The 14,587-nt window shown below is 34.8% G+C and overlaps 4 protein-coding genes across 4 annotated transcripts; 3 read left to right on the forward strand and 1 right to left on the reverse strand.

Annotated features, from left to right (window-relative positions):
- Positions 1-40: 40 nt before the first annotated feature.
- LOTGIDRAFT_168966 (hypothetical protein) lies at positions 41-3,026 on the forward strand (the record flags this gene model as incomplete). The annotated part of the gene is made up of 2 exons (XM_009067262.1): positions 41-425; positions 2,221-3,026. 2 exons carry the CDS (start codon positions 41-43, stop codon positions 3,024-3,026), a joined length of 1,191 nt encoding a protein of 396 aa, XP_009065510.1.
- Positions 3,027-4,822: 1,796 nt separating this feature from the next.
- Positions 4,823-5,809, forward strand: LOTGIDRAFT_168967 (hypothetical protein; the record flags this gene model as incomplete). The annotated part of the gene is made up of 1 exon (XM_009067263.1): positions 4,823-5,809. One exon carries the CDS (start codon positions 4,823-4,825, stop codon positions 5,807-5,809), a length of 987 nt encoding a protein of 328 aa, XP_009065511.1.
- Positions 5,810-5,945: 136 nt separating this feature from the next.
- LOTGIDRAFT_168968 (hypothetical protein) lies at positions 5,946-6,977 on the forward strand (the record flags this gene model as incomplete). Its single annotated transcript, XM_009067264.1, has 1 exon — positions 5,946-6,977. The coding sequence occupies one exon, from the start codon at positions 5,946-5,948 to the stop codon at positions 6,975-6,977; it is 1,032 nt and encodes a 343-aa protein (XP_009065512.1).
- A 907-nt stretch (positions 6,978-7,884) lies between these two features.
- LOTGIDRAFT_168969 (hypothetical protein) lies at positions 7,885-9,860 on the reverse strand (the record flags this gene model as incomplete). Its single annotated transcript, XM_009067265.1, has 3 exons — positions 7,885-8,154; positions 8,642-9,139; positions 9,384-9,860. The coding sequence occupies 3 exons, from the start codon at positions 9,858-9,860 to the stop codon at positions 7,885-7,887; spliced, it is 1,245 nt and encodes a 414-aa protein (XP_009065513.1).
- Positions 9,861-14,587: the final 4,727 nt, after the last annotated feature.

Genomic DNA, 14,587 nt, shown 5'->3' on the forward strand with positions numbered 1-14,587 from the left:
ATCTTTCGTATTAAAAATATATGGTGTTTATTGAACAAATATGTCTTTAATAAATGTCCATCCTCCTAAAACGTATTTCGGTGCGGGAGACATTCAAAAGTCATTGGGTTCTCTTCCTGGATTCCCATGGGCAAAATATCCCGGAGAAAAACATCTCCCAGGGCACAATTATACAGGTCCAGGCACTAGGTTAGATCTGCGTTTAGACGAAAATGATATTCCCAAACCAGGGGAAGAACCCGTTAATAGAGTTGACGCAGCAGCGCTCAAATACGACATACTGTACAGAAATAAAGACGTGACATTCAGACACCAAGCAGACAAACAAATGATAGACGAACTCGAAAATATTCCCGATCCCACTTTCAAAGAGAAATTACAAAGGGCTCTTATCATAAAACTCTTGAAGGCAAAATTGAAATTGGGTATGGGCATAGCAGAAGAGATTCACAAAGAATTTCGAAAAAACCTCAAAGTCAAAGTTTTTGATAAAGATGAAATTTGGTCAGCCGATTTAATCAACATGCCAGTCGAGAGAGGGTACAAGTATTGTTTGACGGTGATCGACATATACACGAGATACGCTTGGGTCTTTCCCTTGAAAAACAAATCGGGCCTGACTGTCAAACAAGCATTCGAAACCATAATGAAACAATCCGACAGACAACCCCTAAAGTTGTGGGTTGATAAAGGAAGCGAATTCTACAACAGAAATGTGAAATCTCTGGGGTTTGAAATTTACAGCACGCATAACGAAGGTAAAGCCATAGTGATAGAAAGATTCAACAGGACTCTTAAAAGCAAATTATTCAAGAAATTCACGGAATTGAAATCTCAAAAATGGCTTAAAATATTACCGGTTGTTGTCGACGAATACAATAACAAAATACATTCGTCTATAGGTGTGACGCCATCCCAAGCCTCTAATAACCCGAATATCATAAAGTCCGTCAACACTCGAAACAACTTTGAAAACGAGATAAGCAATTTGAATATTAAACCCAAATTCAAAGTTGAAGATCGAGTTCGTATTTTTAAATATAAATCATTGTTTCAGAAAGGTTACGTCGGCTATTGGACTAACGAGATATTCATCGTTGATAAAGTAAACAACACATCACCTCCCACGTATGAATTGATCGATCAAGACAAAGAACAAATCATAGGAAGGTTTTATCAAAATGAACTTCAAAAAACTGACTTTTAAAAATGAATCTCGAAAATGAAGATTTAGATGAAATGTTAAGAAATTTAGATGTCGACAAGCATTTACGCTCTCTTAAATTAAGATTTTTTAAATTTAAATGTAAATTTATCTTCAAAATATTACTGAATGTGTTTTATCGGAATGTTATACAAGTTTTTTCAAACACAAACTACGTATATATTTCGTCAATTGGGTCTTCAGCAATACTTTCCGCCTACTTCGAAAAACACCTAAAAAAAATCAACTCAAAAAATGAATGCGTTTCTCGATAAATACGGAAAAGACACGACCACAAATTTTCAACTTGTGGAATGGGCCAAGGAGTTGAACGTCTCGCCGTTTTATTATTGCATGCGAGATGAAATTGATGAACTGAAATACAAGAAAGGTAAATTTTACGCCATCACAAACATTCACACGTCGGATCAAAAAGGAGTTCATCACTCTGCTTTACACAAAGATTCTTCGAATAACTTTTATTTCTTTGATTCTTTCGGTCTAGAACCGACAGAAGAGATAACGAAATTGACTAGCAAACCAATCAAATGTTCCACGTTTCAAATTCAAATACCAGGACAAAAGCTGTGTGGTCAGCTGTCGCTTTGGGTTTTATATCGGTTGAGTTTGGGAGAAAAGTTTGAAGAAATTATAATAAATTTAACTCAATAAAAATGGCAAACAAGTTTACCTCTAGAATCTAAAAATCCCATGAGTTCTACGGCGTTTAGAAACAAAGCGAAACCTTTTTTCGTGGATCAAATCGGAGACACCTTACAAGGGGATATCGATATGAACAATTTCAAAATACCTAATTTAAAGTTTCCAGGAAACGATAACGATGCCGTGAACAAGAAATATTTACTGGATCAAATAAACGCAATTCAAATAGATAAGGACCATGTTGAAAATAGAATAAATGACGTGAAAAGATTCATCAGACGAAATATTAAAAATCTTGTGGACGAACCCAAACTACAACAAGAGTTAAAAACGTTTGAAACGTCTTATTCAAGTTGATAAAACAAGTCAGTTGATATCTAAATTAGACGATAAGATTACGAAGGTAAAAATAGACGTCCAACGTTTAATAGACAACCCAAATGTAAACGAGGATAGATTGAAACGAAAACTAACCACTTTGGAAAGAAAACTTGGCGAATTGCTAGCAGAACTAGACAAGACCGCGGACAAAACCGAGTTACAAAATTCGATATCCATTTTGAACGAAAAGATCGCGAAGCAAAAATCAGATGTTCAAGATATAATTAACACACTTCCCATTGACAAAGATACGTTGAAACAACAATTGACTGCTTTGGATACTAAAATCACGGACGAATTAGAAAAAGAAGTGGGTGTGATTAAAAACTTTCTTCAAAATAAATTTCGAGATGATATGAAAAATTATATTAAAGAACAGGTCAATCTTTTGGTATCTAGAATTCATGACGATTTTTTGAGACAAGAGAGAAAGTTGAGCAAATTAGAAGCTATTGTCACGGACAAATCGTATTATTTCAATCTTCCATTCGAAAGTGACACTGTCTTCGATAGAAAAGACCAAATTTATAAATCAAACAAATACGGATTCAAAGCAGAAATAAAAGTGGGTTCTCTCGAATACGGAGAACCTAAAAACGTATTCGATATCGGCGAAACTCAAGAGTTTTCTTTTCGAGGTAATTGTCTGATTCAAATAGAGTTTCCCATGAAGGTTAGAGTCAATAAAGTAGTCTTCAAACAAACCGGTAAGGCCGTCAAACATATTTCATTATTCAATGATGGTAATTTGGAAGAGAATATACGTTTGATTGATTAAAGGGATCAGGAAATTGAAACGAAAAATGGTAAATATGTAGACACCTTTAAAATGGAAGTGGAAAATGATAAGGATATCATTGGAATCAAAGATTTGGATATGATATTGGAGACGGAAAATCCACCATTAACCAACATTGTCAAAATTCCACCATCACTTATAATACCCGTATACGTACCCGGACCAATAGAATCGAGCAGTCACGAGTTTTTACGAACAACAGGCTTTGAATACGTAAAACTGTATTTTGTTTTAGGTGGAAAATACACCTCGATCGATGTTCATAAAAGTCAACAAGAAAGAGAGTTTATAGTACATATATCGTTTGCCGAAGGTTCCGACTCCATCCTTGAAGGTGGTGGTTTTATTTCTAGAGCCAAGATAAACATCGAAAAAGAAAAAATAAAATATTCCTATCATCTTAAAGAGGACCATACGAAAAAAGAAATGTCGTTAGTACGCGTAAATGTTTTTACTTTTAATACCCGCAAATATAATAATGCTAGGCCAAACAAGCACGCTCTATATGATATTCCGTGGTTCTATCTATCGGAAATTCACTTAATTTAACGACTTAAAAAATGGAACTCGAAAGCAGACAACAATACATGATAGACAAACAAGAAGAGTTGAAAATAGAGTTGAGACAGTACAATTCATGCAGGAAAACATGGAGTAGAATCGATTCTTTTTTCAAAACAGCGAGCACAGTTCTAACGGTAAGAGTAACGGTGGCAACGGCCGTGACTGGTGGATTAATGCTTCCGGTCATCGTCCCAACCGTATTGGCTGCATTAACAGCCGTTCAAACGACTTCTTGCGGTCTCATCACTTTAGGTTTCACGAGCAAAAAGAAAGCTCATTATAAAAAGAAAACGGATATCTTGAATATGTATCTTAATCAATTGTACATCTTTTTCGAAAGATCGAGAGAAGACAAGAACATAACAGTTGATGAATTACAAGAATTCAACGAAATTTTGGACAAATTCCATACAGAAATATCAGCGGTCAAAATAAAGAAATAATCAAAAATATACACTTAAAAAAATATGAATAAAATCGAACACGATGAAACATTGATAGAAAACGCCCTATTTTCCGATGTTATCAAGGCTATCTCTGATAAATTTAAAACATTCAAAGGCCAAATTAAAATAGATGGAGAGATAGTCGAGGAAGGGAATCACAGACAATACATGTCACTCCTCGGTTTCAATGCCAAAACCTTTCACAATATCTTTTCAAATATGGACAAAAAATCGGATGCTTCCGATTGGTATTTTACAGGAAAAATAATTTTAATGAAAGACAATTTCCAAGAAATCAAAAGATCGAGAGTTGGTAGAGGAGGAACTGATCTGCGTAAAAAGATCAATGAATACGAAGGCGAAAATTGTTACATACCTACAGATGGTCACTGTTTTATCAAATGCGTCAATCGTGTTTTGAACAAAGATTTAACGTGTAAATTTCAAGAATACACCAACGGGTTTTCAAAAGCAAATAGAAAAGGAGTGATGACTTGTGCTAGAATGAATGAATTCAACAAGAAATTCAACACTTCGTTTCAAATTTATGATCCCAAAAACAGACATTTTCACCCCAGAGACGTTCACGATGAATTAGATTGGGTTTTGTACTTACACAACTCGCATTTCTGTTTGATTAGAAGAAGCCAAAAAAGTTTGGGAATTCAAGAAATAGAAGACAATTACGAACAGGTGTGGAAAACGTGTAGAGACGACAACGCAGTAACATAGGTTTCACCCCTCAAACTAAACGTGCTTTCGAGTATGAGTGATGATGCGTTATTCGCTTGGGATTGCGAAACGTATTCAGAAAAAGACACGCGAAGAGCAATTCCTTATGCCTGCACTTTAATTAATTTAGAAAAAGTAAGAAAAATGTTAAACAGAATAAATAATCTCTTTCCAGATTTAAAGTCATCAGATCCCCTTCCAGAAGAATTTTATGATAAACTAATGAATGTAGTAGAAATATTTGTAGGTACAGATTGCATAGATCAAATGTTGAAATATTTAGGTCAATATGATAGAAAGAGATTAATATTAATTTCTCATAACGGCAGTGGATTCGACAACTGGATCGTGCTTAAAAATGCAAAAAAACTAACGCATTGCCCTTTAAAAACACCCAGAGGAATTCTATATTTTCCTTTATCTAATCCATACACGGATGAAGATTTACAGAAAAAATGGAAAAGACAGAAAGAAATAAAGGGTAATTATTTACAACATATTAATTTCACGTGTTCCTATCAACACGAATCCTCTAGTTTGGCTGCATGGGGAAATTCTTCCAATCTTCCCGCGAATTTGAGAAAGATTGCCGACGTAGATATCGCTAAATACACGCAAGACAACTGGGAGGAATTGAGACACGAATGGGAACCTTACGTCAAGAGAGACACTCTCTGTTTGGGAGCTTGTTTGAAAAAATACAACCAAGTCACGAAAGAAGTTGTAAACCAGAATATGTCCAATAATCTAACGGCTCCATCTTTATCTTTAAAGGGTTGGTATTATTTATATCATTACGATAAAGAAATGGTGGAAGAAGAATGGTATGAAACTACTAGAATGGTTGCGAAACATACCGAAAAAGAAAATATAGAAAAAGTTTATTCGCACACAAATCCTTTTATAAGAAATTTTATCAGACGATCTATTAAAGGAGGAAGAGTTTCGGCAAATAGAAAATCATTTGAAACGAACAAAATGGATGAAATTTGTAACGTATTAAATATATACAGAACTTGAAAGTAATAACATAATTGATTTATTCAAAGAATACAGCGCAAGCACAAAAGACAAACCGGAGGTTCATTCGAGACTTAAAATAATAGAATGTACTAAACTTATGGCATTTGATGCTAACGGTTTATACGCTTCCGCCATGTCGGATTTAGACCGTGAATATCCGAGAGCGGAAAGTGGAAGATCGTTTCTACCAGAAGAAGAAAAAGAATTTGTGAAACTCTTCAATAAACAAAAATTCAGACCTAGAACAGCTATTTTAACAGTGTGGTTTGACTATCCCAAAAACATGTTCTTCCAACCGATACCAGCTAAAGATAAAATCACTTTCACGAATAAAGAAGGTAAAAAGGAAACTGGCAACAAAATCAGGTTCAGAAATGGTTTCTGTCACGACGTTTTAACATCGGTCGATATTCAAGAAATAGTGAAAGCCGGTGGACGAATTATTAGAATATTAGATGGTATAGTTTACGAAGAAAATTTTAAAACTCCACCCTATAGAGATTATATCTTAATTTTGAGAGATCTAAGAAATAAATATAAACGAGAAGGTAAAATCGTGGGTAGTAATTGCATGAAATTATTAGGTAATTCCTTGTATGGTAAATCAATTCAGAAAGATATATTCACAACTAGACATTTATGGAATGAAGCAACCTTACAGGCCAACTTTGATTCACGCGTTAAAACCTATGAGAAAATTAATGATACTCAATATATTGTTGAAACAGAAATTGAAGAAAAAGAGACCGAAGATAGTAAATCTACACGACTAACACCTAGTCATTTGGGATCATTCGTTTTATCTCACAGTAAAAAAATAATAAACAATTTCATTCACGTCATAAATGGATTTTATAAACCCGAAATTTACTATACCGACACCGATAGTTTGTACATTTCATCCAAAAATTGGAAAAAACTAAACAGAGCTGGTTTGGTCTCCGAAAAAGACTATTGCAAAGGTAAAAACGATTACGGTGACGGTGGAATTATATTTGGTTTATATTTAGCACCAAACGTCAAATACAACATCGTTTTGACTTCTGATGGTGTCTTAAAAGAAAAGAAAACGTTTAAAGGTTATTCTAATGATAAGATAAGTGTAGAAGATTACGTTCAGTTAGCAAGCGGACATGATGTGTCGAACGAATTTAATAAACCATGAGAAAAAAGTTTCACCAATGGAGTAGTTATTCCAAATGATAAACAAACTAAAGTTTTTAGAAGTTATTTGAATAATGTTAAAAGAAAACCACCAAACAGTGAAGGAATTATGTATCCTTACAACGACAAAGATGAGTATAGTTTTGACGAAAACTATGAATTTGATGATTTCGATTATCTTTCTAATCAAGAAGAGAATGAAGATTGTTTTAAATGAAGTTGAATGACAATTTCTTCGTTGCCAAAGTCTATGAACCTGTTTTTACCGTCTTTGATTTCCAGATTTATATCTTTGATCATGAAAGAATTGACTGGTAAATAGGTCGTTTGAAACGGTTTCTCTATAATTCTGTATCCTATCGGCACCGTAAAAGTCAGTATGCTGTATATGATTTGACGTTTGTGCTTGTTGAAAAATCCACCGTTGATCAAATTACAGTGAATGTTGATCACGTCGATATCGTTCTCGATGTTGGCCTTGTGCGGCGCCAATGTCGATTGCGCATATATTCGTTTATCGAACCCTAGTAACGCATTCAACGAATTTTCTACGTTGAAATCGACTTGACTGTTATTTCTCAAGATCAGTTTTATTTTGTTCAGATTCAAATTACCTTCGAATTCGATATTGTTTTTGCCGTTCACGCTTCCTGCGTATTCGGATAGGTAATCGTTGATGGCTACGTATTCGTAGCTCCCCGGTAGTAAGCTTATGGTTTCGAACGTAACTCCGTTATCCGTCGATATTTTTAGTTGATTGTTTTTTTTCGTTGATGTTTCTTATGGAATTGCAAACGGAGAAATACTTTAATCCCAGTTCGTACTGTTTATTGCGATCGAGTTCATACTCGTAGTCTAGAGACAATTTGATGTTTGGTTTATTCGAGGTGATAACGAACAATTGTTCTTTATTGGACATTTTTAATGACGTTTATATAGTCTTTTTTAGTGATGATTTCTTTCTCCAAAAGTCGTTTTAATATGGCATTGACTTCGTTGTATTGTCTGTCCGATCGATGACCTTCTTTCATGGCCGCTAATATTATTTCTAATCTATTAAGCAATTCTTTATTGTCGTCGGATAAAAACGTTATGCTTTGTCCAGATGCCACCATATCATCGAATTCGTCTATTTCTTGTATGATTGGTGGATAATCTTCTGCATAATCGTCTGATTTCTCTTCATCAGGAATAACTTTATTTAAATATGTTTCAACTGTTTTCAATCTTCTTGTTTCGGGTCCTGATTTTCTGATCGCATGTAGAAATTTGAGTATGCTACTAAATCCTTGTAATCGGCAATTTCAACATCCTTGCCATTCATTAAATCTATTAACCCTCTCGTTAATGTAAATATAAAGTCTTTTGTGTCGATTTTGAATAAAGGGGAATTTGGACTAAATATTATTCTAAATCCATTAAACAATAAACCTTGATTATCAACGATTGGTGAAATGCTCTTTGGTAAATCTGGGTCAGGGTTTGAAAAAAGACGTTTTATATCATCTAATGTCCTAATTATAATACCATTATATTCAATCGGTTTGGGTTCTATAGGAGGAGTGGGTTCTAAAGCTAATTTCTTTTTAATATCCTCTTGAGATTTTAATATGGGTTGAAATAGAGTCTGTAGGAATCTGGGTTTCTCCATTGAGCTTTACAAACCTTTTTAAATGTATCTCTGTCCATTCCGTGATTTATAGACTGAATGATTTGAGATAAATCTTTATCGTTTAATTCAAATAATAAATAACAATTTGCATTTTTTCTAATGAACATAGAATCCATCCCGTAAAAAGATTGGGATTGGTATATGCAGTGACAGTTGTGATGTCTTCCTTTGGTGAAGGATTCTTGTTGAACAGTTTGATTTCTTTGCGCTACGCAGTCGTCAAACAATATTAAGTTCTTTCGATTGCTATCAATATTAGACAAGTCTAGATCATTAACATTTTTCGTAAGAAAAACTTTTATATCCGTTGGATTGAAAGATGGATTCTTTGATTTAATGAAGTTTTCTATGATATCTTTTATTTCCACCTCTTCTTCGTTTTCTTCGTAATATTGAAATATGTCTTGAACATCTTTCTTTGGTAAATATTCTAAAGCTTTGAGGAATACGATTGCTCTGGTGTTTTGTGTAGATATACAGAGAATCGAAATCTAAAAGGTTTGGTGTTGTCAACATGTTAAAAGTGAGATGAGTTTTCCCAGAACCTGAACTACCGCATATACACATGAGCATTGGGTTATTAGGAAATATTTCCGAATGATTAAATTTCTTTCCCATTTTTATTTATTACATTTTCGTACCAAAAATCACCCCGTTGCCTTTATACTTTGAAAGGAAGATCCCCTCGCCCGAACGTATGTTTTTAAAAAATATGGCGTCGCCCTTGTGTTTGACCTTCATTTCTCCGGTGTCGATTTTATCTATTAATTTGCTTAATCCCTCTTTAACGGTTTTCTTGGTTTCTTCGCCAAATCTTTGTCCGAATTCTTTAACCCTCCCTAATATATCTCCTACTCTCGAACCTCCTCGTGCTCCTCTTTCCATTGCCAAATTGTGTCTACGTGCTTCGGCGTTTGCAGCGGCTTCAGCTTTCTTATCGTTGACAGCTTTGGCTATCCCAGCAGCTCCACCAGCAGTTGCAACGGCTGCAGCTAAACCAGCAAAGATTAAAGGTAAGAAAGGTAAAAATCCACCTTTTTTAGTTAAATTCTCATCAATTCTTTCCAAGTCTATATCGTCTCTGACTTTGCAATTGTATTTATCGATAATCTTTTGGGTTATGTGCACTTTTTTACCGTTGTAAGTTATTAGAGTCGACGAATTCGTTTCCATAGCTTCTATTATTTTCTTGACTAAAGTTTCTGGTTTCATTTTTAAAGGGTGTTTTTTTTATTCAATTCTTATCATTCTTCTATCTGATATTTTAACCAAATGTTTTGCTTCTTCCAGCAATAAACAGTAGCCGGTCACATCTCCTTGTGTTTTATCGATGTGAATATTTATGTTTACCCCTGTTTTGAAAAGATCTTCTTGATGAGCTGACAGATCGAAACAAAAGATTGGATGATTGAGTGAAAAATCTGTGTATTCAAACTGAGGCGTATTTCCAAACAATTCGCACATGTTTTTATAGTTGCTGTACAATTCGTTGTAATCTTTTTTGGAAGGATCAATTGTTAAAGGTTGATTGGGATAATTATCGTTGTTCAATCTGACTTGAACTTTGCGAATGATGGGATCTTGAGTATGGTTCAATGCCACTCTGAAAATGTTGTTGTTGTTTGTCTGAGAGTCTGGTAAGTTTTTGAAACCGACCATTAGATATCTCGCTGGTTTGACGGTGTTGGTGATTGGCCACGTGGTGGATTCTCCCGTTAAAGTCATGCTACCTACCGTGTTACGACGAAGAAAAGAAATTTCGATGTCTTTGGTTAAAGAGTTGAATATTCTCGTTTCCACTTCTACGGAAGGAGTGATTACCGGTATGTAAAGTTGGATATTCGTTATTTCCAATTTAGCGTCAGAGTTGTTTTCACCAAAGAATATCTTGTTGTCGTTGATTTCTCTTTGCAAATGAATTTTATACGGTAAACCTATGGAAACCTTTCTGTGTTCCAAGAGACCAAATAAAGGATACAACTTCCAATTAACGTAATTACCCCATCTGTTGTTCTCGACGACATTGTTGTATTGAAGCGCTCGTTTTTCAAATCCGTGATTTACTCCGCGAGTCACTCTTTCCAGTGTGTTTCTAGCAACTACCCTTATCCTAGCAAGGCCTGCGTCATTTGCTACAGTTCTGACCGGTTCTTTTAAAACTTCTCCGTCACCGACATCGGGAATCCATCCCGAAACTGAATCGTAGTTTTTGGGATACAGAACCATTTTCAACATTGTGTCAAACTCGCCGGGGTGTTTTATGGTCTCTATCGGATTTGAACCAGCTTCCAAAACCATTTCGCTGAATAAAGACGGAAAGAAGTTGTTTTCTAAAGTCGTGTTGGTTTGTGGAATTCGATTCTGAGTGGCGTCTTTGATTTTGAAATCGTATCGGAAATGGGCATCGGAAAGCAGCAACCAATTGGACAACGAATTAATTTCAAAGGTAACTCTTCCTGCGTCGTTTATTTGGGTCTTTGTCCCTACCGATGGTGAGATGATTACGTAATCCTTTTTCTTCTTGTTGAACGAATATTGAATCGGATCATACAATTGAAAGATTGGATCCAATCTGTAATTTTTGCTTGCCATTTTTTATCCAATGATTTTAAACCCTTTTCCTTGTTTTTCTAGGGCTTGTCGTTCTAGTCTCTTGTTTCTTAGTTCTCTTATTAGCTGCAGTTCTTTAAGTTCGTCAGATTTTTTCACTGCATCGCTAATATTTACTCCTGCTTTTGCCACAGATCCAAGAGCTTGCGCTTCTGAGGAAATGAGGGATTTGTTGTTTGAGACAAAATTGGCCACTTTGGGGATGAGAGATGTTAACGCAGAGAAGAAACCGTCTCCTTCGAATTTTTTTTGTTCGTGTTTCAAAATTAAAGACATTTTTAATGCGGTTATTTTTTACTGTATTATTATTAGTGATTCTTGTCTGTGTAATTTATATGGAGTCTGTTATAATACAGTTTGGGGAGTCTGTTATAATACAGTTTGGGGAGTCTGTTATAATACATTTTAACAGTTGTGTCTTTTCGGATATGATGCATTGAAAAAGCTGCGCATGCGCAGAAGTGAAATGCGTCATATCCGAAAAGACATATACTACTCTGGTAGCACCAGGTCATTATTACTGGACGACTGGTTATACCAAGTTATTGCTACTAAACCACTGGTAGTACTAGGTCATTATTACTGAACCAATGGTAGTACCAGGTCATTATTACTAGACCACTGTTAGTACCAGGTCATTATTACTAGACCACTGTTAGTACAAGGTCATTATTACTAGACCACTGTTAGTACCAGGTCATTATTACTAGACTAATGGTAGGTCATTATTACTGGACCACTGGTATAACCAGGTCATTATTATTGGACTACTGGTTATACTATACTAAGTTATTGCTATTAGAGCATTACTGGTAGTACCAGGCTGTTATTACTGGACCACTGGTAGTACCAGGGAGTTATTACTGGACCACTAGTACTTACTGGACCACTGGTAGTAACAGGTCATTATTACTTGGCCACTGGTTAAACCGCTGTATTATCAAGCAATCACTACTTGGCCAAAATGTTCTGCTCTCAGAATCCAACAGGTAAGGATGACTGAAGGTAGACACAGGTAGACCACTGATTGTTCATAGATCTCATCTTCTCATGTGAATTAGGTGGAAGACAAAACATCTGACTGATTTTTACAATGAGCAGGGTGTCTGATTCTAACATTTTACTTAAATGTTTCACAATTATTAACACTCACTACATTACATTAACCACTATAAATAAAGAATGGGCTAGTATTGTGTAAGGTCAATGGAGCTTGCGCAATTCCAAACATGAAAGCTTGAGCTTTAGCCAAATTACTTTCAAAATGCCAAGTTTTTGTTTACCACTATAACACTATTACAAAACAATTCATCAGCATTGTGAAATAGTAAGTTTGAAATATCACCAGCTGGTTATTATGTGTAATTATATCATTATAATATTATAATGATACATATTACTCTGTCAACTTTGTTTCTCTGACCTATCTGATTGTTATCTCCTCGCTATCTTCATTTTAATAGTACACAAACTTAAATCTACTATGGATTAATATTATTGTATGCAAATCCTAAAGCGATATTAAGGAGTAGAAATCACATAAATAACGTAATTGATTGAAATTTCAACAATTTACTTCACATCAAGTTGGGAAGTGAAAGCCCAACAACAAACGCATGTATAAATTTCATTGACATAAACTGATACCTCCATCTCAATTTGTCCATTTTGAATTAAATCTACTTGGAACGCTAATAAGAACAAATTTACGCAGAAGAAAAGACAAAATTAATAGAATAAAGCTTTTGCAAGGGTAATAACTTAAATAAATTTATGATCTTCATGCAAAGCTTCAGAAACATTCAGAAAGCCTATCCTATACATCAAACACGCCAATAAAAAATACTAACCATCCGAGTTGCAAAACGAAACCCGAAATCCAAAACAACATATAGGACTACTTGCACCACATCGGTAGCAGCTAAAGAATTTTTAATATGAGGAAGTATATCAATCATAAGTGAGTAAGTATATCATTATGAAAAATGGTATCAGTTGTCTAGAAGAGTAAGCATACACTGCATGACGCGACACTCATCATAGCTGCTCAACAAACACAAAACACAACACACAAGTAGGAACATGCCATTATAAATAAATACCGACTTGACCGATGAATTTGAAAAGTTAAAGGGACTTAACTGATGAAAATATTTGATTAATTTCAATTGAACTCGATGCAGAACGTATCGACTTAATATACACTTTGTGCATACAAAGTTCTAAAAAGAATTTCTATATTTTTTATGTAGATTTTAAAGGTCAATAATTAAGGGGCTAGTGATTTTTGATGTTATATTGTTTATATAAAATTTCATAAGCAGTTTACTAGCCAATGCCCAGAATATACTAATATCAGTCAAAATTGATTTCAATTGAGTCGTTATGAACTTATTGTTCATTCAGAGGCGGCACCAGCCTAAGGAAACTGAGGGTACAAATAGGGGGCAGATCCCAAGACGATTTTTAAAAAATTGAATTCATTTGGTGCATTCTGACACATATTAAGGAACAAACGTATACAAATCATATTGGCTAAAACTAAAGTAACCATTTGTATGGTAGGGGGAGGGGGATGTCCCTCAGAAACCCCACTGTGTGCCTACAAGACTCGAATTTCGAAATTTATGTTTATGTAGTTCAAGGTCAATACTAAGAGTTCTGATTTGGCAAATTATAACAAATGGCATTGGCCTTGTACCCCATCATCTGTCGTTCTCTGACATTTCAAATCAATATGAACTATATACTTGTAATTGTATAACACATTAAATAGAGGTATACCCGTACCCCTTATAAATGTCAAGTTGATAATTAATTGGCAAATTAAATTGGACCTTTCCTTACACTTCTATCTGCCCACCTATCGTCATTTCCGCTAATTTAGGTATCATATAGTCTGAAAGTGAAGAATTCTGAAGTTAGTTGTTGGATGGTTGTGTAGTGATTGCCACCATGTTGACGACTTCCTTGATTTTTGCCTTCTCTTTATGTAAGTACAATTAAATAATGTATTGCAACGACCATCCTAAAATATCTAAAATAAGATTTGTTGACGTAGAGACACTATATGCAGCCCATTTGAGTCAAACCATGGAAAATTTCGGGAATACAATTATATATTGAAAACGACCTCGACAGTCGTTCTACAATAAAATTTCTTTCTCGTTTTCAGTTATTAGTAATACTTATGCTGAATGTCCACCAAACCCCAAACAACGAGCAAAAGAATGTGGGGACATATTTGCCCAATTTGCTCAGAAAGCTGACGAATCTAAAGAAGCACTTTTACAACACTGCCCGTAAGTATGGAGTTAATTCCTTAATAC

Source organism: Lottia gigantea, assembly GCF_000327385.1.
Source record: "Lottia gigantea unplaced genomic scaffold LOTGIsca_81, whole genome shotgun sequence".
Classification (NCBI taxonomy): Eukaryota; Metazoa; Mollusca; class Gastropoda; family Lottiidae; genus Lottia; species Lottia gigantea.